This window comes from Hordeum vulgare, chromosome 3H (genome assembly GCF_904849725.1).
Source record: "Hordeum vulgare subsp. vulgare chromosome 3H, MorexV3_pseudomolecules_assembly, whole genome shotgun sequence".
Lineage (NCBI taxonomy): Eukaryota > Viridiplantae > Streptophyta > Magnoliopsida > Poales > Poaceae > Hordeum > Hordeum vulgare.
This window is the reverse complement of record NC_058520.1, coordinates 565,954,085-565,979,456: the sequence shown is the minus strand read 5'-3', so window position 1 is coordinate 565,979,456 and position 25,372 is coordinate 565,954,085. Positions and strand designations below refer to the sequence as shown.

The 25,372-nt window shown below is 46.4% G+C and overlaps 1 protein-coding gene across 1 annotated transcript; it reads left to right on the top strand.

Moving 5' to 3' along the window:
- The first annotated feature begins 9,491 nt into the window (after positions 1–9,491).
- LOC123442051 (salicylate carboxymethyltransferase-like) lies at positions 9,492–25,372 on the top strand. Its single transcript, XM_045118167.1, has 5 exons — positions 9,492–9,578; positions 9,810–10,202; positions 10,281–10,547; positions 10,638–10,918; positions 24,907–25,372. Exons 1-5 carry the CDS (start codon positions 9,495–9,497, stop codon positions 25,370–25,372), a joined length of 1,491 nt encoding a protein of 496 aa, XP_044974102.1. The 5' UTR covers positions 9,492–9,494.

Sequence of the window (25,372 nt, the reverse complement as noted above, 5' to 3'; positions counted from 1 at the left end):
ATGGTTAAATTATGCGTCGAATGTGCATGCTTAGCTCTGCATGCGTCGGATTTTTTTCAAAAGCAACTTCGATGCTATATGAGGCAACTTTAGTGTTAAACACAAGCAACTTTGATGCTAGATGAACTGCATCGTGTGTATACACATGAGTTGCTTTTTTAGTACACTGGAGTTGCGCAAAAAACACACTAAAAATTGTTAACTTTTTGTGATACTCGAGTGCAATTATGACAACTATTCACAAATAGCAGACAACTAAGCATTGATGGCAGGCAATTGAACATCAAACGTAGGCAATTGACCATCAGTAATAGGCACTCAAGCATCAAAATTGAGCAATTTCACAGTATTTTATAGGCAATTGAGCATCAAAATTGAGCAATTTTACAGTATTTGTAGGCAAATGAGCATCAATCATAGGCAAGTGATCATCATTGTTTAATTATGTAAAGCGAGGTGAATCTAGTCAACTGTTGGTCGTGGTAACCAACTAGAAGATTCTTCGCTCATAGATAGTCATACTAAGGGGGAAAAGGAGTTGCTTGCCTATAGCACTAAAGTTGCCTCATCTAGCACATAAAGTTGCTAAAGAAAGTTCGTCGAAACCTATCCATATGGGATCTAGTTTTGAAGAGCTCGTCATAAGAAACACAGCCACGTCCCTATTTGTGTGAAGGTGGTCAAGGTTAAGCCCATACCTACTTCGTATTTGAATTTTAGCCGCGTACCGATTATTTGATGTTTCACTCGATTTGGAGGTTCAAGTTCTATTGATTTTTTTGCGGGGAAATTGCGGAGCTTTATTCAACAGAAATCACGCCGGTAGAATCTGCCAAGAGACTAGTTACAAGGAAACCAGGAGTAGAGTCTAACCAGCAAACTCTTACATCGAGCGTACTAGCTTGCTTAGCACAAAGGTGAGCAGAAAAGTTTGATGATCTCAATACATGCTGAACAAGAAAAATTTAAAACAAGAGGCGAGCTCCCCGATCTCGGTAAGAATCGACGCCACCACCGATCGATCGTGATGTGAGTGTCAGAGATTTACAATCCCTTGGCAATCGGTCTCCAAGATGACTCGGTCATATCCTCGAAGCTTTGCAAAAATTATGCCATCTCGAAGAGCCAACGCTTCCGCCACCAAGGGGTCCATGATTCCAGCGTATGGCTTACACCATGCTGCCTTGAGAGCAGACGAACATCGTGCCACTCCTCCAACACCCCCTCGACGGGCCTCCATGGCAGTGCTACCATCTGTGTTGATTTTTATCCAACCATTATCCGGCGGCCGCCACCCATGTCTAGGCAAGATACGCGCATGATCTTGAGGCAACTCAAGAATTGCAAGAGCTTCCTGGATTTTCTTCATAGTGTGGACAGGATCAGGAATACCTTTATCATGTGTGATGTTGCTGCACGAGGTCTAGATAGCCCACATAATGGACACTAATTTTGCTCTGTCAGAGTCTGAAAACAAGGATTCCCACAGGACATCCTTGACCCAGGTGAGAGGGTGCAGGTCTGGTCGTTTTACATGTACCCATTCTCGTGCTTCATTCCAGAACCTTCTCGCATGGGGACAGTTCAGTAAGGCATGCATCATATCCTCCTCCGCGGACATTCAGATTTTGCACTTGTCGTCGTTGGATATATGTTGGTGTTTTAGTGTACTTTCGAGGGAAGAATCCCTCGCATCACGCGCCACCATAAGACGCGTACTTTGGGTAGAACTTTGATTTTCCATAACCAAGACCACAACTGTTTTTCCATCTCTGACGTATCCGTAACCGTCCCTTCTTTTAGAGCATTATGCTCGTTCTGACTCATTAGAGAGCGATACGCTGACTTTACAATATACTCCCTTCGTTTCTAAATATAAGACATTTTAGAGATTGTACTATAAACTACATACGGATGTACATAGACATATTTTAGAGTATACATTCACTCATTTTGCTCCGTATGTAGTCTTTTATTGAAATGCCTAAAAGGTCTTATATTTTGGAACAGAGGGAGTATATCCCGGACCCCTCAGGCGCCCATGCGAAGTAATATCCCCCCCCCCCTCTCCCGACCTCAAAGGAATATTGAGGATCGCGTCAGCATCCGGAGGGATGAAAGGTTTCCTGATGATCTTAGATTTCCATGTCCACATCTCATTATTGATAAGATCTGATACCGAGTTGATTTGTGCATCACCCATGCGTGCAACAGGTTTCATTTTCAAAGTATTTGGGGTCCATTTCCCTTTGTTCATATTGTACAGAACATGCCATCTCTAGCAGCTCAAAAAAAAAAAACATTAGTGCGGTTTACCCAACCGCCAGACCTAGGGGTCAGTGAGAGGTCTGTCCATCAGAGGTAGTTGACCAAACTGCTTGAGATAGGACAATATGTGAGTACTCCAGTTTATTGTTCTTGTTCAGTAAGCTCATGGTGCTTTTCTTAATGCTAATACTGTACTATTCTTTTTTTTTTGCAACGAATTAAATGCTGTACTATTCCCTTTGTTCTTAAATATAAGACATTTTAAAGATTTTAGTATGAACTACATACGAATGTATATAGACGTAATTTAAAATATACATTCACTTATTTTGCTCCATATGTAGTCCATATTAAAAACTCTTAATGGTCTTATATTTAGGAACGGAGGGAGTAGAAATTACGATGTCAGATAACGATTCTGCTGGTCTAAACAAATATCCTCTATAGTTGTAGTAGTGACCGGTGGAGAGGCAGACCGATCATATTATTGCCCCCAATAAGCAGCCAAAACAGTCATCCATGTTGAGCATAGAAAAAAAAAATATGATGGTATAAATCAAACTCTAGTAATGATAGGTTACTGATGCATTATACCCTGATTTGAATTTTACCTAATCTTTCATTCAACATTTCTATTAGCTGCTCTATGATTGATAAGCACGTTGACTCATCGGTTTCACACAGTAAGCAGCCAGAAGATCCATCCACAGTTAGGGTAAAAAAAAACAAGAGCTGAACTTCCTGTACATGGTCACCATCTCCTTCCTAATATTGCTTTCTCAGGTTCAAGTCTCTGGAGGTTAGCTCTGATCTGTTGGCTTTTGAACGTGCGTATGCAGCTGTACAGGCGTGCCTACGCGATTCTTGCTTCGGCCGGCTACTTGACGGAACTTGCGTAACTAGCGACACGAATAAAACTGATCGATGGATTTGATGGCTAAAGGCCCGTGTCGAGCCTTTGCTTTGTATTGCTTTTCGTTTTTCTGGTGTTACAATCAACACCCCTAGGGTGTCTTTTATACACGTCCACAAGGGACTATGGAAATAGACTAGGACTAGGAATCCTAATACTACTAGGACTCGGTTTGGCTTTCTTTCCTAATCCTACATGAGCAACATGATTAACATCTACATTCACCTCCTTAATCTTGTTGCTTGACTTCACTTCTTGCACTCCGACTTTCCTCCTCATCTCGATGAACTTCTGTCGACCGAGGGACTTGGTGAAAATATCGGCAAGTTGGTCTTTCGTGTTCACATGTTGAACCTCGATCAACCCTTCTTCAATGCACTCCCGGATATGGTGGAACCGGGTATCTATGTGCTTGCTCCTTTCGTGATGAACCGGATTTTTGCACAACGAGATTGCAGCTTGGTTATCGATCTTCAGTGACACCTTCTGCACCTCCCGCTTTGCAAGAATAGCTAGGAGTCTTCTCAGCCACACTGCTTGACAAGCCGCCGTGCTTGTCGCTATGTATTCTGCCTCGCATGAAGACAGTGCCACCACCTTTTGCTTCTGAGAATTCCAGCTAATCGGATTCGGGCCAAGGTAGAAAACCATGCCCGTTGTGCTCTTTCGGTCATCAACATCACCTGCCATGTCACTATCTGAATATCTACGAAGGATCAATCCTTCCTTTCCCTTTCTGTACGTGCAGCCAAGATTAATTGTGCCTTTCACATAGCGTAGAATTTGATTGACCGCGCTCATGTGTTCGGTTGTCGGATTCTCCATGAAACGACTCACGATCCCGACTGAATAAGCCAAGTCAGGTCGGGTATGCACCAAGTATCTTAGGCTACCCACAACGCTTCGATACATTGTGGTGTCCACTGGCGGATTTGAGCTACGCTTGCTCAACTTGTGACGTTGGTCCATTGGAACTTGTGTCGTGTAGCAATCTGACATGCCACACTTGTCCAATAACTTGACCGCGTAAGCCGATTGACATAGGGAAATCTCCCCGGAGCTTTGCTTCACTTCGATGCCCAAGTAATAGCTGAGTAATCCCAGATCACTCATGCTAAACTTGTTCTTCATTTGCGCCTTGAAACGTTCAATTTCTTGTACGCTATCTCCGGTGATAATCAGATCGTCGACATAAACTCCAACTAGCAGGTTTGAGCCTTTGGAGTTCTTTGTATAGACTGCGTGCTCGAGGAGACATCTCTTGAACCCGAGCGAGACCAGACTTCGGTCTAACTTTGAGTTCCAAGCTCTTGGCGCTTGCTTCAACCCGTAAAGTGCCTTCTTGAGCTTGTAAACTTTCCCTTCTTCGCCTTTCTTCTCGTAGCCGAGGGGTTGTTCCACGTACACTTCTTCTGTGAGATCGCCGTTGAGGAAAGCGGATTTAACATCCATATGATGAACCTTCCAATCCTCTTGTGCTGCCAAAGCTAGGAGCACTCTCACCGTCTCGATTCGAGCAACCGGTGCAAACACCTCATCATAGTCAACTCCTTGACGTTGAACGTAGCCCTTTGCAACGAGTCTTGCCTTGTACTTCACAATGGCACCCTCCGCGTCCTTCTTTAACTTGTAAACCCACTTCAAACCTATCGTCTTTTGGTTTGGAGGTCGGGTTACCAAAGTCCACGTGCCATTGCTCTCAATTGCCTTCATCTCCTCATCCATGGCGTGCGTCCAGCTAGGACTTTTTCTCGCCTCTACGAAGTTCGCCGGCTCCTCAACTCCGAACAGACATAGTCTGGAGTACTCGAGCGTAACTGGCTTTGTGTACTTGTAGACTTTCTTGAGGGTCTTGTAGCGACGAGGCCCTGAGGAGTCCGTTGTGGCTTGCGAAGGAGGCGACACAAATTGTGTCGGTGTTGATGCACTTGAGGAAGACGGCTGAGACCTTGGTGTGTCATCGACATCCGTGTCGTCGGCGTAGTCGTCGTGACCGTGACCATCATCTTGATTGTCGTCGTCACTATGCGCCTCGTTGTCGATGTTGTCGTCGAGATCTCCGCCTGTGTCGTGCGCGGCGTTGTCGCTATCTCCTTGCGACCTATGTGCGTCGTCGTCGGTGTCGGCACCATGATGATCACTACCATTGTGGTCACCTTGGTTGGGCGTCTTGCCAATCACCTGGACATCCTCCCCTGCATCATCATCAGTTGGAAATTCAACTGCAAATATGTTACTGTTTGGAGCATCGTCGGCTGCAGCGCTCCAATTCCATGCTTGATTTTCTTCAAACACGACGTCGCGTGAAATCCGTAGACGCTTGGTTTGTGGATCGTAGAAACGGTATGCCTTGGTGCCAGAACTGCTCTCGTATCCGATGAACACCATCTTGGTGCTACGATCGGCAAGCTTTGAGAGATGTGGCTCCGCCGTCTTCACATGTGCCACGCACCCGAACGTCCGTAGATGAGACACATTCGGCTTACGTCCGTAAATTGCTTCATATGGAGTCTTGCCGATCACCGCCTTCGTTGGAGCCCGATTGAGAAGATAGACCGCCCTCGAGACAGCTTCTCCCCAAAAAATCCCCGGCAGGTTCTTGCTCTTGAGTAAACTCCTTGCCATGTCAACGACGGTTCGATTGCGCCTTTCAACGACCCCATTCTGCTGCGGCGTGTAAGGTGCCGTGAGGAACCTCTTTATGCCAATCTTCTCGCAGTAGTCGTTGAACTCATTCGACGTAAACTCTCCGCCGCGATCTGTCCGTAGAGCGCGAACCTTCAGCTTGTGTTCCATCTCCGTTGCAGCCTTCAGCTTCTTGAACGTTTGAAACGCCTCATCTTTAGACCGTAGGAGAACGACCCACATATATCTCGAGTAGTCGTCTACCATAAGGAAGAAATACTTCTTTCCAGCATGAGTTGCCGGGGTGATAGGGCCACATAGATCACCATGGAGCAGCTCGAGTGCATCACTTGCACGATAGGTAGACTGAGCAGGGAATGGCCTGCGGTGCTGTTTTCCAACCAAGCACCCGTCACATACTCGATCAACATGGTCGATAACTGGCATCCCGGATACCATCTCCATCTTTGACATCTTCTTCAAGGCGTAGAAGTTAACGTGTCCAAATCTAGCATGCCATAACCACGAATCATCATCACTCTTGGCGAGCCAACACTCCGGTTGAGATTGATCAAAGTTGAGGATATAGAGCCTATTCCGTGTGCGATTAACACGAGCTAGCACGTTTCGGAGGTTGTCGAAGATCGTCATCACTCCGCTCTCTATATTCACCTTGCATCCATTCTCGTCAAGCTTCCCAATAGAGATGATGTTGTTGCGCAGCCGTGGGATGTAGTACACTCCGGTGAGTATGCGATGTTCGCCTGTGAGACCCTCGAAGAGGACAGATCCTTGCCCACAAATCTCCACATTTGAACCATCACCAAACTTGACCGAGCCTTCAACATCATATTCCAGCTCGAGAAATTTCTCCTTGCATCCCATCATGTGGTTACTGGCACCCGTGTCGAGATACCACGACACGTTGTGATCCCCGGATAACTTAGGTGTCACATTCTTCTCATGAAGTAGCGCCTTCTGGCTTGGTTTCACAACCACTGTTTCAGCGAGATCACAAACTTCGGCCATCAGAAGACCTGGACCTTCGTCTTCCTGCTTTGCCAAATTTGCCTTGATCTCCCGCTTGTTAGGCTTTGGACAATCCTTCGCAAAGTGACCCATCTTATTGCAGTTATAGCACTTGACCTCGGACAAGTCCAAGTTCCGTGGTTTCTGCTCTTTAGATTGGCCCGCCTTACCACGACCTTGTGGTTTGCCTTTTCCTTTGCCTTTTCCATTTTGTCCATCGCCCTTCGTGTTGCTTGAGCCTTCGCCACCGTCACGCCTTCCTTTGCTACTTGGGGCCTCCCAATCTGTGCGCGAGTACATGAGTTGGTCACTACCTCCTCCTTTGCCTTTCCGACAGCCACGAGCATTCTCTTCCCATGTCCGCAATCGTCCGATCGCCTCCGTTATGGTCATGTCGTCGATGTCGTAAAGCTGCTCGAGCGTGCCGATGATGTACGTGAATTTATCAGTGACAGAACTGAAAAATTTCTCCACGATCTCGGTCTCATCGAGCTTTGCACCAAGCGCGCGGATCTCTCCCACCAAAGTAGTAAGGCGCATGGCGTAGTCATTCACAGATTCAGTTTCCTCCATCTGCAACTTGTGAAATTGGCGCTTCAGCACTTGTGCCCGAGCCTTGGTGACGCGATCTTCTCCGATCCTCATCTTCTTGAGTGCGTTCCACGCCTCTCTTGCCGTCTCGAACTCCGCCAATGTCATCAGCACGGAATCCGGCACAGACTGGGCTATGGCGGCCATGGCACCTTCGTCGCGCTCCTCGTCGACGTCGTCGTCCGTGATGGCCTCCCACACTCGAAGGGATCGAAGAATAATCTTCATCTTCACCGCCCACACGCCGTAGTTGGCGTCGGTGAGCATCGGGTACTGGATGGGGATGTTGCGATGCGCCTGGACGTTAGCGCCGCTCGTTCCTCCACCACTGGTTGCTGACTTGACGCCCTTCTTCACCTTGTCGCCATTCTTGTTCGCCTTGGCACCGCCGCTGTCGGACTTGACCGACTCAGCGTCGTTGTCCGTCATCGTAGATCGTAGATCGTCGAGGCTCTAGATACCAATTGTTGGCTTTTGAACGTGCGTATGCAGCTGTACAGGCGTGCCTACGCGATTCTTGCTTCGGCCGTCTACTTGACGGAACTTGCGTAACTAGCGACACGAATAAAACTGATCGATGGATTTGATGGCTAAAGGCCCGTGTCGAGCCTTTGCTTTGTATTGCTTTTCGTTTTTCTGGTGTTACAATCAACACCCCTAGGGTGTCTTTTATACACGTCCACAAGGGACTATGGAAATAGACTAGGACTAGGAATCCTAATACTACTAGGACTCGGTTTGGCTTTCTTTCCTAATCCTACATGAGCAACATGATTAACATCTACATGATCGCCATTTCCATCAACTCCTCGTTTCTGTATGCAGAATCTTATCCTTGCAGGCTCCCGAAGATCTAATGAGGAACTGGTTTCCGGCGTACGACGTCGATGAGCATGCTAGGCGTGAAAGGCTCCCTGTGGTTCTTGAGGCCTATGCACGACAGTTCAGGAAAGATTTCACACTTTTTTTGGAGCTTAGAGCCAAAGAACTAGTCCCAGGAGGCCGGATGGTTGTATCCTTCACAGGAAGGCGTTCCGATGACCGCGCTCCAAAATTCTCACATGTGGGAAATCTTTGCTTAAATTCTAAGTGTCGTGGCCTTGGAGGTACATTTCTTTACTGTTTTTCCTACAGTTATTATCTCGGTTATTCCTACTGAACGGTGCGTACTTGAACTCTCGGTCTCGTGGCATTATTGGCAGGGCGCGATTGGCAAAGCAAAGTATGATTCGTTCTACGTTTCAAGGACACAATGTGTGTCAAATTCACCATGTAGTTAAAGCACATCCCTTTGTGTGGTGTCTGTTTAAGCTGAAGCAACAGTATTCCGATTGACTACTGGGACGCCGGCCTGCACACGGAGCCGTTTGTGTTGGCGCCAAGTTGGGGTTCTCTGGAGCACGATGCAGACAGGGCTAGGGCCGCCGGCCAAATAGCACGACGCTTCACCCCTTATCTTCTTCTTGCTGCTATGTGTACAGTATGTTCGTTTGTTTCTGCTTGCTTCACACATTTCTTTGGAGAAACACGCGCGCACGCATTGACGAAAAGTCGTATCCATTGTGTTTCTGCTTTAGAAAGGAGTTCACTGCAGTCTGCATATGCATATACATTGACGAAAAACAGTCCAAAACTTGATGATGAAACTGTGCAGCCCCAGTAACGGCAATGAAAATGTGTGTAAAAACAAGGGCGAAATGCTCGTTTGCACCACTTCAGATCCATGTTCAACTGCACAGTTTTCTCCTGTAAAACAAAACTGCACCGTGAGTCAATTTTTTCAACAATAACTACCTGGAACTCTTTTTTTTTACTTTCTGGTTTTTTTTCCACCACAGCTTCCAGTCTTTTCGATGCACCAAGAGCCAGGAAGATGATGGATTCCTCTGCTTCACATGCCACCAAGGACACTGCATGCAACAGTACAACGTGCTAAATGACTTGTGTGGATAGCACTGGTAGGTCTTTCCCACTAGTATAGTAGCACGTTTTCAGCATTGTCCTGCTAATCTTGTTCTTGCAAGTATAAAATCTGGAGGTGAGGTTTAGTCCTAATCCCACAAAAGCAATGGCCTCCAAGCAGATGAAGCAGATGCTGCATATGAATCAAGGACAAGGGGAAACAAGCTATGCTCACAATTCTGGTATTCAGGTACCTTCCCCTCATATCTTGATTGTCTCGCAAGTTATGCTTTGGACTGGCGTTGACAACCGGCTTCTTGAAACTATCTCATCAACAACTTATATAAAATTTTGATTTTATTTCACCGGCTCATACTGTCGATCATATTAGACCAGATTTTCTTAAATATGGGTGCGTCGAGGATATGCCCTCCGTTTTCGAGTAAAAAAGATTTTCTTAACAAGTGCAAGTAAACTGCAGATAGCCGAGCAGACGAGGATGAAACCCCTAATTGAAGCGGCCATCATTGAATTAATCAGTAGCACTAGCACCTTGGTGCCTGGTAAGATGGTGATCGCGGACATGGGCTGCTCCACTGGTCCAAACGCGCTCACACTCGTATCAATTGCCGTCAAGGCCATCCAAGATCACTGTTTTCAGGTCCAACGACCACCACCGGAAGTGTGTTTGCTCCTCAATGATCTCCCTACCAACGACTTCAACACGGTGGTCAAGAGCCTAGTCATGCTCCGTCAAAGCAACGAGCATGTCGTCGTGACTGGTATCACATCGGGGTCATTTTACGAGCGCCTCTATACTAGCGGCTCTTTGCATCTTGTCTGCTCTTCAAACAGTTTGCACTGGCTCTCAAAGGTTTGAGTCTGATACTGCTAGATCGATCAATCCATTACATTACTAGTCGACTTTGTAAGCAAAACATTATCTATGCAGGCTCCTGAAGATCTGTCCAGGAATCTCATCCCAGCATACGACATAAACGAGGATGCTAGGCGTCAAAGGCAACATATAGTGCTTGAGGCTTATGCAAGACAGTTTAGGAAAGATTTCACACTCTTCCTGAAGCTGAGAGCCAAAGAATTGGTCCCAAAAGGACGAATGGTTGTTTCCCTGGTAGGGAGGCGTTCTGATGTAACCTCCACCAAATTCTCTTACCTTTCAAGAACTATATCTCAGATTCTAAGTGACATGGTCTCCGAGGTACATTTCTTCATGTATTATAATATAGCCTCTTATCTTTTGCAATTGAGCGCGAACTTTTGACCTCGTGTTTTATGGTATTATTAATAGGGTGTGATCGACAAAGAAAAGTTTGATTCTTTTTATGTGCCGGTGTATGAACCTTCCAGTAAAGAGGTGAGAGAGATCATCCAAGAAGAGGGCTCCTTTTCCATCCATGAGATGCAGCTGCATGACCCTACAACCGATATGAACAATGCTCTTAGCACCCCAAGCAAGTTCGTCAATCTCCTGAGAGCTTTATGTGAGCCGATATTAGTCCAACATTTTGGAGATGTCATGTATGAATTCGTGAGCGCCGCGGAGCGTCACTGGGGCCTGGAGGGCAACTTGTTAGGCCCTTATGCTATGTTGGCCATATCCCTTGCAAAGGCATGACGGTCAGATACATTAAGGGTACGTCCACAGTAAGTTACATCACAGCTGATGAGATTGAGCAGTAGCTTTATCTGAGGCAACAATGTATGACTACTTCATTATGTAAACTACACCTCGTGGTGTGGTGAAATATTCATGGATGCACAAAATGAACTACCATTTAGGACAGTAAAACTGAACCTAAACCAAGCCATCTCACGACCTGATACTTTTTGGCCGTCCGTTCACGTGATCTGCCCAATCTGAGCCGTCAGATCTACTGTCAATTCGGTCCACCACTGCATTTCTTTTACCTGGGCCAGCTGTCCTAAAGGGCCTCTACTCCAGAAGAAAAAACCGTGATTTGTGGTACGTTGGGCCGTTTCTCCAGGCCCATTTGGAGAATCTCCAAGCGAGAAACGGCCTAAATGGATAGCTAACCTACTCAAGAAGAAAAATGTACGATCTATCGCCCTGTCGTTGCATAGGAAGGTCAACGAACCGATTCGAGACAGAGAACGGAGGTGATGCGCTCAGCGAGGCGAGCGCGAGGCGATGGGAAACTGCCTAATCATGTGGGTTACCCCAGTTGATGCGACAGGGAGATATGGAAAGCATCAAATACAGCTGTTGAGTGGAAATTCAATTCGATATATGCGCCGGGCATGGAAACTGAAGCATCAGTTTTTGGTACCCATTCATGGCAGCTAATGCGCACGTCCCGCCATCTCTCCATATATATGTTGCATCTAATTGGATGTACGAGTGTGCGCATCCCCTCCCCTCCCCTTTCCTATCTGCCTATCAACCTTCGAAGATCTTTCTACCAGTACGGCGATGACAACGTGTTAGCGTAAACAACATCACCTCTGTTACTCTTGCGGTAGAGCTGCTCTTCCTCACCAGGACGATGTGCAATATCCAGGCCAAGTCGGCCGCCGCACAATTCTGCCCACCACCATGGAGAGAATCTGGGCTTCCACTGACCCTATGATTGTTTGATATATAAGTAAGAGTTGCGCTCGTTTGACTGATAAATAGAGCTGATGCTGGTTTGTTTAACAATTGTATTTTTACTGATGTAAGGATCATCATTTCCTACTTGTTGTGACTATGAACCTGCAAACTACATATTTTCATATTCCCAGAAATTTGGTCTGGTTCGCGTGATGTGTGTCATTGGAGTATTCTTGCATGTTGTTTCGTGTTATTTGCAGGGACGGTTATGTTGTGAGGAGTACACAACTCTGCTTGGCTTGAATCTCCTCTCAACGAAGTATATATTGTTATGTTAGTGAGGTCTATTGTCTCTCTATGCATGGTTTGCCCAGTTTTCTATTGTTTATCGCATGCATTATCCTTTTAGTTTGTCCATGTCTTGTTGCAGGTTGCTCATAATACAGACTTCAATCACTAATGATTCGAATTAAACATATTGGTGGTCTGTTCGATGTAGTACATACCATGGCCGTCTTTGTGTACTACATACATCAAATAATTTGATTCTGTTCAGATGTTGTCTATCCACTAGATACAGACTCAATCACCAATGCTTTGAATTATCTTGATCCACCTGATGTTTGCACAATATAAGCAATGTGCTTATATGATTTTATTTTATTTTTGAATTATTCATTTTTGCAGGTTCTGCAGCATAGAGCTTATGTTATACCCTGCGAAGTTACATTCATAATCTGTGAAAAGGAAAAGATGAACGAAGAGGTTCAGTCCGTTGCTTGGGAACCTGTGTACATATTAAAGTCAAAATGATTCATATGCAGTCTAACTGCGGGTTATATTGTGATCGGAATTTTCTCTTAGTGATTTGTATATAAACAGAGCAATATATGATTAGATATATTTTTCTAAAAATCACAACACTGAATCCATGGTATAGCTCTAGATTTTATTTGCTTGCATTTATAGAATGATGATTACAAGGCCTCTACTTTTATCATGTATCTTCTCTCAAATGTAGTGTTCTCCATTACGTATTCGTCTATCAACTACTAACAATATATGTATTTATTTAGCATGTATGGAAATTTCTACATGCCTCCATATAGTTATTGAAATTCTTATCATTCTATTGAAAAATAGACGGGCGCGGCAACGCGCGCCATCAATGATCTAGTTAATCTGTATTATTAAAGGGGAATTGACCACGTTTGCATTCCCCCCTCCATCCACTCCTCACGCACCTCCCCACGTCCCGCCTTAACTCAATCAAATCATTTTTTTACCAAAACCTAAACTAAGTAAAAAAGAAATACCTTTCCCTATCCATACTCAAATCAAACTAAATCTTACCAAAACCTTACATAAAGAAAAACTTACCTTGCTTTCCCCTACTCATACTTGAACTAAATCAAATTTTATCAAAATCTAGAATATGATGAGTGTAAGATTTACATCGGACATGATTGATGTTGGACCACTGAAATATGTATGTCGGAATGGATGTAGCAAACCTTTTTTTTTCTTTGATAAAGGACACTTCATTGAATTGATCTATCAAGGTGATACAACCGTATCGAAAGAATATCCGGCCTCTGCATAGCATGATGCACACAGCCAACAAGTCCAATTGACCAAAAAAACATTGTTTTGCAGCAAAAAGAAATCAATCCAGCCTAGGGTGGGGTAGATCATATCGAGAGGTTACACCGTCATCCATGGAGGGAGAAAACCTCCCTAACTATACGTTCCAGCCGTGTAGACGCCATTCGTAAAAAAAGTCTCTGTCCTCCGGCCTCTGGAGGATAGACCAAGTACGGAGCCATCACATACATACATGAATAACTTTCACATGAAAAGAAACACATTTATTATTATAAACCACATCTTTCATGGTAAGCCACAATGCCCAGCATAAGGCAGCCGCCCCACAAGTATATATGTGCAGAAAATTATTTATCAGTACCCGACAACCAGTTACCGAACATGTTACATGTACTACATGGGGGTATAGATTTGAAGCTACTTAAACAATGGACCATACTGCTGGAGTGAACTTACACTCACAAATAAGCGTTCAATAGACTTGTCATGTCGCGCCAGGTTATCTCTAGTTAAGATTACCCCTCTCCTTAAAAGCCAGAGGAATATCTTCACTCTTGGAGGTATTTTTAGCTTCCACTATTTTTTGTTATCAACAGGAACATCACTATGAGCCATTGCATCATACAAGGACTTTAGTGAGAAACCACCATTCTAATGCAGCTTCCATCGAAACTTATCCGGCTTGCTTGTCAGTTGAATGTCCTCCAGACGAGATAGTAATTCATTCCATGCTTCCAGGCGACAGCCAAAGAGGTCCCTACGAAAAGGAATATCGGGGTTATCTGTTGGAAATATGCCCTAGAGGCAATAATAAAATGGTTATTATCATATTTCCTTGTTCATGATAATCGTCTATTGTTCATGCTATAATTGTATTAACAAGAAACAGTAATACATGTGTGAATAAATAGATCACAATGTGTCCCTAGCAAGCCTCTAGTTGGCTAGCTCGTTAGTCAATAGATGATCATGGTTTCCTGATCATGGGCATTAGATGTCATTGATAACGGGATCACATCATTGGGAGAATGATGTGATGGACAAGACCCAATCCCAAGCATAGCACTAGATCGTATTGTTCGTATGCTAAAGCTTTTCTAATGTCAAGTATCTTTTCCTTCGACCGTGAGATTGTGCAACTCCCGGATACCGTAGGAGTGCTTTGGGTGTATCAAACGTCACAACGTAACAGGGTGACTATAAAGGTGCACTATGGGTACCTCCGAAAGTGTCTGTTGGGTTGGTACGAATCGAGATCGGGATTTGTCACTCCGTGTGACGGAGAGGTATCTCTAGGCCCACTCGGTAGAACATCATCATGAGCTCAATGTGACTAAGGAGTTAGTCACACGATGACGTGATACGGAACGAGTAAAGAGACTTACCGGTAACGAGATTGAACAAGGTATAGGTATACCGACGATCGAATCTCGGGCAAGTTCTATACCGACAAACAAAGGGAATCGTATACAGGATTAATTGAATCCTTGACATTGTGGTTCATCCGATGAGATCATCGTGGAGCAAGTGGGAGCCACCATGGGTATCCAGACCCCGCTGATGGTTATAGGCCGGAGAGGTGTCTCGGTCATGTCTGCCTGTCTTCCGAACCCGTAGGGTCTACACACTTAAGGTTCGGTGACTCTAGGGTTATAGGGAATTGTTATACAAGGTTACCAAAAGTTGTTCGGAGTCCCGGACGTCACGAGGAGCTCCGGAATGGTCCGGAGGTAAAGATTGATATATAAGACGGATAGTTTCGGATACCGTAAGTGTTTCGGGCATCACCGATAACGTACCGGGACCACCGGAGGTGGCCCCGGGGGTCCACCGAAGGGGGGCAACGACCCCGGGAGGTAAGGTGGGCCAAGTTGGGGAGGGAACCAGCCCCTAGGTGAGCTGGTGCGCCTCCCCACTCAGCCCAATGCGCAGGGGAGAGGGAAGGGGGGGCAAACCCTAGGCATAGGTGGGCCTTAGGCACAGGTGGGCCTTAGGCCCACCAGGTGGTGCACCACCCCCTCCCACCCTAGCCGCCGCCTCCTTTCCCATCTGGTGGCTGCTGCACCACCTAGGGGGAACCCTAGGGGTGGCGCACCCCCCTCCCCCTCCTCCTATAAATAGAGAGGGGTTTTGGCCCTTGGGACACAGACTTCTCCCTCTCCCTCGGCGCAGCCCTGCCCTTCTTTCTCCTCCTCTCTGCCGGTGCTTGGCGAAGCCCTGCCGGGAGACCTCGTCTCTCCATCGACACCACGCCGTCGTGCTACTGGAGTTCTTCCCCAACCTCTTCCTCCTCCTTGATGGATCAAGGTGCGGGAGACGTAACCGGGCTGCACGTGTGTTGAACGCGGAGGTGCCGTGGTTCGGCACCAGATCGGAATCACACCGCGATCCGAATCGCTGCGAGTACGACTCCATCAACCGCGTTCTAGAAACGCTTCCGCTTAGCGATCTTCAAAGGTATGAAGATGCTCTTACCCCTCTCTCGTTGCTGGTCTCTCCATAGAAAGATCTGAATATGCGTAGGAAAATTTTGAATTTATGCTACGTTACCCAACAGTGGTATCACAGCCAGGTTTTCTATGCGTAGATTCTATGCATGAGTAGAACACAAAAGTTGTGGGCGATGATTTGTCAATTTTCTTGCCGCTACTAGTCTTATTCTTTTCCCGCGGTATTGTGGGATGAAACGGCCCGGACCGACTTTACACGTACGCTTACGTGAGACTGGTTCCACCGACAGACATGCACACCGTGCATAAAGGTGGCTAGCGGGTGTCTGTCTCTCCTACTCTAGTCGGATTGGATTTGATGAAAAGGGTCCTTATGAAGGGTAAATAGCTTAGGCATATCATCATTGTGGCTGTCACGTAGGTAAGAAGACGTTCTTGCTAGAAACCCAAATCAGCCACGTAAAACTTGCAACAACAATTAGAGGACGTCTAACTTGTTTTTGCAGGGTTTGACATGTGATGTGATATGGCCAAAGTTGTGATGTTGCATGTATGATGTATGAGATGATCATGTTATTGTAATAGGTTTCACGACTTGCATGTCGATGAGTATGACAACCGGCAGGAGCCATAGGAGTTGTCTTAATTTATTGTATGAGATGCAACGCCATGTGCTTACTACTTTTACTTCATTGCTAACGGTTAGCTATAGTAGTAGTGATAGTAGTAGTTGGTGTGACGACTTCACGGAGACACGATGATGGAGATCATGATGATGGATATCATGGTGTCGCGCCGGTGACGATGATGATCATGTGATGCCTGAAGATGGAGATCGAAAGAGCAAAGATGATAATGGCCATATCATGTCACTATATGATTGCATTGTGATGTTTATCATGTTTTACATCTTATTGCTTAGAACGACGGTAGCATAATAAGATGATCCCTCTTAAAATTTCGAGGACGTATTCCCCTAAGTGTGCACCGTTGCGAAGGTTCGTTGTCTCGAAGCACCACGTGATGATCGGGTGTGATAGATTCTAACGTTCGCATACAACGGGTGTAAGTCAGATTTACACACGCAAAACACCTAGGTTGACTCGACGAGCTTAGCTTGTACATACATGACCTCGAATACAAGAGACCGAAAGGTCGAACATGAGTCGTATGGTTGAATACGATCAGCATGAAGTTGCTCACCATGGTGACTAGTCCGTCTCACGTGATGATCGGACACGGGTTAGTCAACATGCATCATGTATCACTTAGATGACTAGAGGGATGTCGACTTAAGTGGGAGTTCATACTTAATTTGATTAAATGAACTTAACTGTCATGAACTTAGTCTAAAAGTTGTCTTTATAAATATTGTAAATGGCCAACGTCAACCTCAATTTCAACGCATTCCTAGAGAAAACAAGCTGAAAGATGATGGTAGCAACTATGCGGACTGGGTTCGCAACTTGAAGCTCATCCTTGAAGCAGCTAAAAAGGCTTATGTCCTTGATGCGCTGCTAGGTGACCCTCCTGCTCCCGCAGCAGCCCAGGAAATTCTGAACGTCTGGCAAACGCGGAGTGATGACTACTCTCTAGTTAGGTGTGGCATGTTATACAATTTAGAAACGGGGCTCCAAAGGCGTTTTGAGCAACACGGAGCATATGAGATGTTCCAGGAGCTGAAGCTAGTTTTTCAAGCTCATGCCCGTGTCGAGAGATATGAAGTCTCCGACAAGTTCTTTAGCTGTAAGATGGAGGAGAACAGTTCTGTCAGTGAGCACATACTCAAAATGTCTGGGTTACACGGTCGTCTGACTTCACTTGGAGTCGAACTTCTGGATGATGCTATAATCGACAAAATCCTCCAGTCTCTCCCACCAAGCTACAAAGGCTTTGTGCTTAACTACAACATGCAAGGGATGGAAAAGACCATTCCCGAGTTGTACTCGATGCTCAACTCTGCAGAAGTAGAAATCAAGAAAGAGCATCAAGTGTTGATGGTCAACAAGACCACTAGTTTCAAGAAAGGCAAGGGTAAGAAGAACTTCAAGAAAGACGGCAAAGCTGTTGCCGCGCCCGGTAAGCCAGATGACGGGAAGAAGAAAAAGAATGGACCCAAGCCTGAGACTGAGTGGTTCTATTGCAAGGGAAAAGGTCACTGGAAGCGGAACTGCCCCAAATAATTAGCGGACAAGAAGGCAAACAACGTTAAAGGTATATGTGATATACATGTTGTTGATGTGTACCTTACCAGCGCTCGTAGTAGCTCGTGGCTATTTGATACCGGTGCTGTTGCTCACATTTGCAACTCAAAGCAGGAACTGCGGAATAAGCGGAGACTGGCCAAGGATGAGGTGACGATGCGCGTGGGGAATGGTTCCAAAGTCGATGTGATCGCCGTCGGCATGCTACCTCTACATCTAACGTCGGGATTAGTTTTAAACCTTAATAATTGTTATTTAGTACCAGCTTTGAGCATGAATATTGTATCAGGGTCTTGCTTAATGCGAGACGGCTACTCATTTAAGTCAGAAAATAATGGTTGTTCTATTTATATGAGTGATATGTTTTATGGTCATGCTCCGCTGGTGAATGGTTTATTCTTGATGAATCTCGATCGTGATGTTACGCATATTCATAGTGTGAGTACCAAAAGATGTAAAGTTGATAATGATAGTCCCACATACTTGTGGCCCTGCCGCCTTGGTCATATCGGCGTTAAGCGCATGAAGAAGCTCCATACTGATGGACTATTAGAGTCTCTTGACTTTGAATCATTTGACACATGCGAACCGTGCCTCATGGGCAAGATGACTAAGACTCCATTCTCAGGAATAATGGAGAGAGCAACCGACTTATTGGAAATAATACATACGGATGTGTGTGGTCCAATGAACGTTGAAGCTCGCGGTGGCTATCGTTATGTTCTCACTCTCACCGATGATTTGAGTAGGTATGGGTATATCTACTTAATGAAGCACAAATCTGAGACGTTTGAAAAGTTCAAGGAATTTTAGAGTGAGGTTGAGAATCAACGTGGCAGAAAAAATTAAATGTCTGCGATCTGATCGTGGAGGGGAATATTTGAGTCACGAGTTTGGCACACACCTAAGGAAGTGTGGAATCGTTTCACAACTGACGCCGCCTGGCACACCGCAACGCAACGGAGTGTCTAAACGTCGTAATCGCACTTTATTAGATATGGTATGATCTATGATGTCTCTTACCGACCTACCGCTATCATTTTGGGGATACGCATTAGAAACTGTAGCATTCACTTTAAATAGGGCACCGTCTAAATCCGTTGAGACGACACCGTATGAACTATGGTTTGGCAAGAAACCTAAGTTGTCGTTTCTTGAAGTTTGGGGCTGCGATGCTTATGTGAAGAAACTTCAACCAGAAAAGCTCGAACCCAAAGCGGAGAAATGCGTGTTCATAGGATACCCTAAGGAAACTATTGGGTATACCTTCTATCTTAGACCCGAAGGTAAAACCTTTGTTGCCAAGAACGGATCCTTTCTAGAGAAAGAGTTTCTCTCGAAGGAAGTAAGTGGGAGGAAGGTAGAACTTGATGAGGTAATTACACCCCCTCTCGAACAGGATAGTAGCGCAACGCGGGAAGTTGTTCCTGTGGCGCCTACACCAACTGAAGAGGAAGTTAATGATAATGATCATGAAGCTTCGGATCAAGTTACTACTGAACCGCAAAGGTCCACAAGGGCACGCTCCGCACCAGAGTGGTACGGCAACCCTGCGATGGAAATCATGTTGTTAGACAACGGTGAACCTTCGAACTATGAAGAAGCGATGGCGGGCCCGGATTCCAACAAATGGCTTGAGGCTATGAAATTCGAGATAGGATCCATGTATGAGAACAAAGTATGGACTTTGGTGGACTTGCCCAATGACCGGCGAGCCATAGAAAATAAATGGATCTTCAAGAAGAAGACTGATGCAAACGATAATGTAACCGTTTACAAAGCTCGACTTGTCGCAAAGGGTTTTCAATAAATTCAAGGAGTTGACTACAAAGAGACTTTCTCTCCCGTAGCAAAGCTGAAATCAGTCTGAATCATGTTAGCAATTGCCGCCTTTTATGATTATGAAATTTGGCAAATGGACGTCAAAACAGCGTTCCTGAACGGGAACCTTAAGGAAGAGTTGTATATGATGCAACCAGAAGGTTTTGTCGACCCTAAGGGTAACAAAGTGTGGAAGCTCCAGCGCTCCATCTATGGGCTGGTGCAAGCATCTCGGAGTTGGAACATTCGCTTTAATGAGGTGATTAAAGCGTTTGGGTTCATACAGGTTTACGGAGAAGCCTGTCTGTACAAGAAAGTGAGTGGGAGCTCTGTAGCTTTCCTCATACTGTATGTGGATGACATATTATTGATGGGGAATAATATAGAGATGTTGGAGAGCATAAAGGCCTATTTGAACAAAAGTTTTTCTATGAAGGACCTTGGAGAAGCTGCATACATATTAGGCATCAAGATCTATAGAGATAGATCAAGACGTCTCATAGGTCTTTCGCAAAGTACATACCTTGACAAGATATTGAAGAAGTTCAATATGGAAAACTCAAAGAAAGGATTCTTGCCAGTTTTGCAAGGTGTGAGATTGAGTAAGACTCAGTCGCCGACCACGGCAGCAGATAGAGAGAAGATGAGTTGTGTCCCCTACGCATCAGCCGTGGGCTCTCTAATGTATGCCATGCTGTGTACCAGACCTGATATAAACCTTGCCATAAGCTTGGTGGGGAGTTACCAAAGTGATCCCGGTATGGAACACTGGACAACGGTCAAGAATATCCTTAAGTACCTGAAAATGACTAAGGAAATGTTTGTCGTTTATGGAGGTGACGAAGAGCTCGTCGTAAAGGGTTACGTCGACGCTAGCTTTGACACAGATCCGGATGACTCTAAGTCACAGACCGGATACGTATATGTGTTGAATGGTGGGGCAGTGAGCTGGTGCAGCAGCAAGCAAGAAGTCGTGGCAGCATCTACATGTGAAGCGGAGTACATAGCTGCTTCAGAAACAGCTCATGAAGGAATTTAGATGAAGGAGCTCATCACCGACCTTGGAGTGGTTCCAAGCACGTCGGGTCCAATGACACTCTTCTGTGATAACACTAGGGCCATTGCCATAGCCAAGGAGCCCAGGTTTCACCGGAAGACGAAGCACATCAAACGCCGCTACAACTCCATCCAGGACCATGTCCAGAGTGGAGTGATAGATATTTGTAAAGTACAAGCGGATCTGAATATTGCAGACCCGTTGACTAAACCTCTTCCACGAGCAAAACATGATCAACACCATAATGCTATGGGTATTCGATACATCACAATGTAACTAGATAATTGACTCTAGTGCAAGTGGGAGACTGTTGGAAATATGCCCTAGAGGCAATAATAAAATGGTTATTATCATATTTCCTTGTTCATGATAATCGTCTATTGTTCATGCTATAATTGTATTAACAAGAAACAGTAATACATGTGTGAATAAATAGATCACAATGTGTCCCTAGCAAGCCTCTAGTTGGCTAGCTCGTTAGTCAATAGATGATCATGGTTTCCTGATCATGGGCATTAGATGTCATTGATAATGGGATCACATCATTGTGAGAATGATGTGATGGACAAGACCCAATCCTAAGCATAGCACTAGATCGTATTGTTCGTATGCTAAAGCTTTTCTAATGTCAAGTATCTTTTCCTTCGACCGTGAGATTGTGCAACTCCCGGATACCGTAGGAGTGCTTTGGGTGTATCAAACGTCACAACGTAACTGGGTGACTATAAAGGTGCACTACGGGTACCTCCGAAAGTGTCTGTTGGGTTGGTACGAATCGAGATCGGGATTTGTCACTCCGTGTGACGGAGAGGTATCTCTGGGCCCACTCGGTACAACATCATCATGAACTCAATGTGACTAAGGAGTTAGTCACACGATGACGTGCTACGGAACGAGTAAAGAGACTTACCGGTAACGAGATTGAACAAGGTATAGGTATACCGACGATCGAATCTCGGGCAAGTTCTATACCGACACACAAAGGGAATCGTATACGGGATTAATTGAATCCTTGACATTGTGGTTCATCTGATGAGATCATCATGGAGCAAGTGGGAGCCACCATGGGTATCCAGACCCCGCTGATGGTTATTGGCCGGAGAGGTGTCTCGGTCATGTCTGCTTGTCGTCCGAACCTGTAGGGTCTACACACTTAAGGGTCGGTGACGCTAGGGTTATAGGGAATTGATATATGAGGTTACTGAAAGTTGTTCGGAGTCCTGGATGAGATCCCGGACGTCACGAGGAACTCTGGAATGGTCCGGAGGTAAATATTGATATATAGGACGGATGGTTTCGGATACCGGAAGAGTTTCGGGCATCACCGGTAACGTACCGGGCCACCGGGACCACCGGAGGTGGTCCCGGGGGTCCACCGAAGGGGGGCAACAACCCCGGGAGGTAAGGTGGGCCAAGTGGGGGAGGGAACCAGCACCTAGGTGGGCTGGTGTGCCTCCCCACTCATCCCAATGCGCAGGGGAGAGGGAAGGGGGCAAACCCTAGGCATAGGTGGGCCTTAGGCCCACTAGGTGGTGCGCCACCCCCTCCCACCCTAGCCGCCGCCTCCTTTCCCTTCTGGTGGCTGCCGCACCACCTAGGGGGGAACCCTAGGGGTGGTGCACCCCCCTCCCCCTCCTCCTATAAATAGAGAGGGGTTTTGGCCCTTGGGACACAGACTTCTCTCTCTCCCTCGGCGCAGCCGTGTCCTTCTTTCTCCTCCTCTCTGCCGGTGCTTGGCGAAGCCCTGCCGGGAGACCTCTTCTCTCCATCGACACCACGCCGTCGTGCTGCTGGAGTTCTTCCCCAACCTCTCCCTCCTCCTTGCTGGATCAAGGTGCGGGAGACATCACCGGGCTGCACGTGTGTTGAACGCGGAGGTGCCATAGTTCGGCACTAGATCGGAATCACACCGCGATCCGAATCGCTGCGAGTACGACTCCATCAACCGCGTTCTAGAAACGCTTCCGCTTAGCGATCTTCAAAGGTATGAAGATGCTCTTACCCCTCTCTCGTTGCTGGCCTCTCCATAGGAAAATCTGAATATGCGTAGGAAAATTTTAAATTTATGCTACGTTACCCAACATTATCTTGTCCCAAAACTTGTTTGATCATGACAAATTTATGTGTGACAATTCTGTACAAGCTAGAGTACTGCACCATAAGTGGGCTGATGCCTAGTCAGGTATCTTCCTTGAATCGAACTTGAGAACCATCCCTGACTGAGAAAGTACAAAATTAGAATTCCTTGGCCTTCGTGACACCATACCAAAAATGTGAATCATCAGGTTTTCAATGAACTTGAGAAATGGCTTTGGACCCCACGTATTTGTTACAAATGATTACCTGCCACACTCCATTTTCAGTGAGTAATTTGTAAACTCATTTACTCAGAAGAGCAATGTTTTTAATCTCAAGATCTTCAATTCCAACGCCCCCTTGACTTTTAGGGAGGCTTAATACAGTCCATCTAGCCAGCCGATATTTTTTGGATTCATTATTGCATTGCCAAAAAATTCTGGATCTAAAGTAATCTAGATGCTGAAGAATCCCTTTTGGTAAGTGGAAGAAAGAGAACATGTATATAACCATATTGCTAAGACGGAATTGATCAAAATCAGTCCCCCCCCCATATATCAAGATTTTGACCTTCCAGCTGGCTAGCTGCCTTTAAATTCTCTATTCCACATACTTCCACTCAGCGATAGTTAAGCGTCGGTTGTGAATCGGAATATCGAGATACCGAATCGGGAACTGTCCGAGCTGGCAGTCAAAAATGTAAGCATACTCAGCCACAGATTCTAGAGTGTCACCGAATCAAAAAAGCTCGCTCTTATAAAATTAAATTTTGAGACCAAAGAGCTCCTCAAATGCGTATAAAAGCAACTTGAGGTTTCTTGCTTTATATAGGTCATTATCCATAAAAAAGTGTCATCCGCATATTGTAAAATAGACAGACCTTCTTTTACCAGATGGGAAATAACGCCACTAATCTAAGCGGCCACCTTAGCCCTCTCAACAAGGATAGCTAACATTTTTTTTAGAAAAGGAGGCTGAGCCGAGGCCTCTGCATTGAGTGATGCATGCATTCATTTTATTACTTATTCAACAAAGGTCTGACAAGTACATACATCAAACCATCCGAAGCCCCCTCTCACACCTACATACCGTGATAATGTGGAGTGCTCTCACTCCCCATATCTAAATCCGGTGTTGTCTCCGATCCATCCACATAACGTATCGGAACTCATAGCCGGTGCAGCAGACCTAAAGCGTACACCACATGCACACGTTTTAGAAGCCGTCATCATCTTCGAACCGTTGAACCATCTTCAGGAGAGAGATCCGCATAATCCTTGTCAGTCCAGCCATCCGTCGACGCCACCACGGCGCCCAACGACACCACCTCCCCGCGCTCGTCCATCCAAACGTGAAGGCTCGGTAAGATCTGTCATGCGTAGCACTTGCCGACCAGGCATGAGAAAGCGTAGCACCTGTCGGCCAGGCATGACCTGACATCACCACTGAAGCTCCGTGCAGGACGAAGACGCTCCACCTCCTGCCACCGTCTTCCAGCACTGCTCCACAAATGATGCTCCCTAGAGAGGAATGACACCGCAATGCCGCCATCGTCCGATCTGGAAAACCAGATCCTAGGGTTTCCCCCGGAGCAGGACGAGTGGATCAACGGTAGTTACAGAACGAAGCCTTCATCAAGGTAACGGCTCAAAAAGCCGCCATCATTCGCCGTCGGCACGGTTTTCACCGGCAACCATGTCTTCCCACCATCAGACCCGTCATCCCCGGCGGAGGGGACGCCGCCACCACCATGGTCCCAGGTAAGCCGTCACCGTCGGCACCGCCAAGACCAGATTAGATCCGGCCAGCAAGCACCAGGAGAAGGCACCCGGAACCAGGCTGGCGCGGTGGATCAGGCTGGATTACCAGGCGACCCGGCCCCAGGAGCCGAAGCCGCTGCCACCCCGGGCGCTGCCGTCCAGGCTCTGGACCCCCGCCGCCACCACGAGCCGCCGGCCGAAGCCACCGCCGTCCCGTGGGCCGTCGTCCAGGCCTGAGATCCCCGCCGCCACCGGTAGCCGCCGCCCCTGGAACGAAGCTGCCGCTCCGGTAACCGCCGCCACGGGAACCGCCGCCGTCAGGCGCAAGATCCCCGCCGCCCCGGGAACCGCCACCGTCCAGACGCAGGGTCCCCGCCGCCACCTTTATCAAGGCCACAAGCTAGTGCCGTGGCTCCCTCTGGCAACGGCGGAGGAGAGGGAGAGAGGGGGAAAACGCGGCGGTGGCGGTGCTAGGGTTTCCCCTGAGTCGCTAGGATAG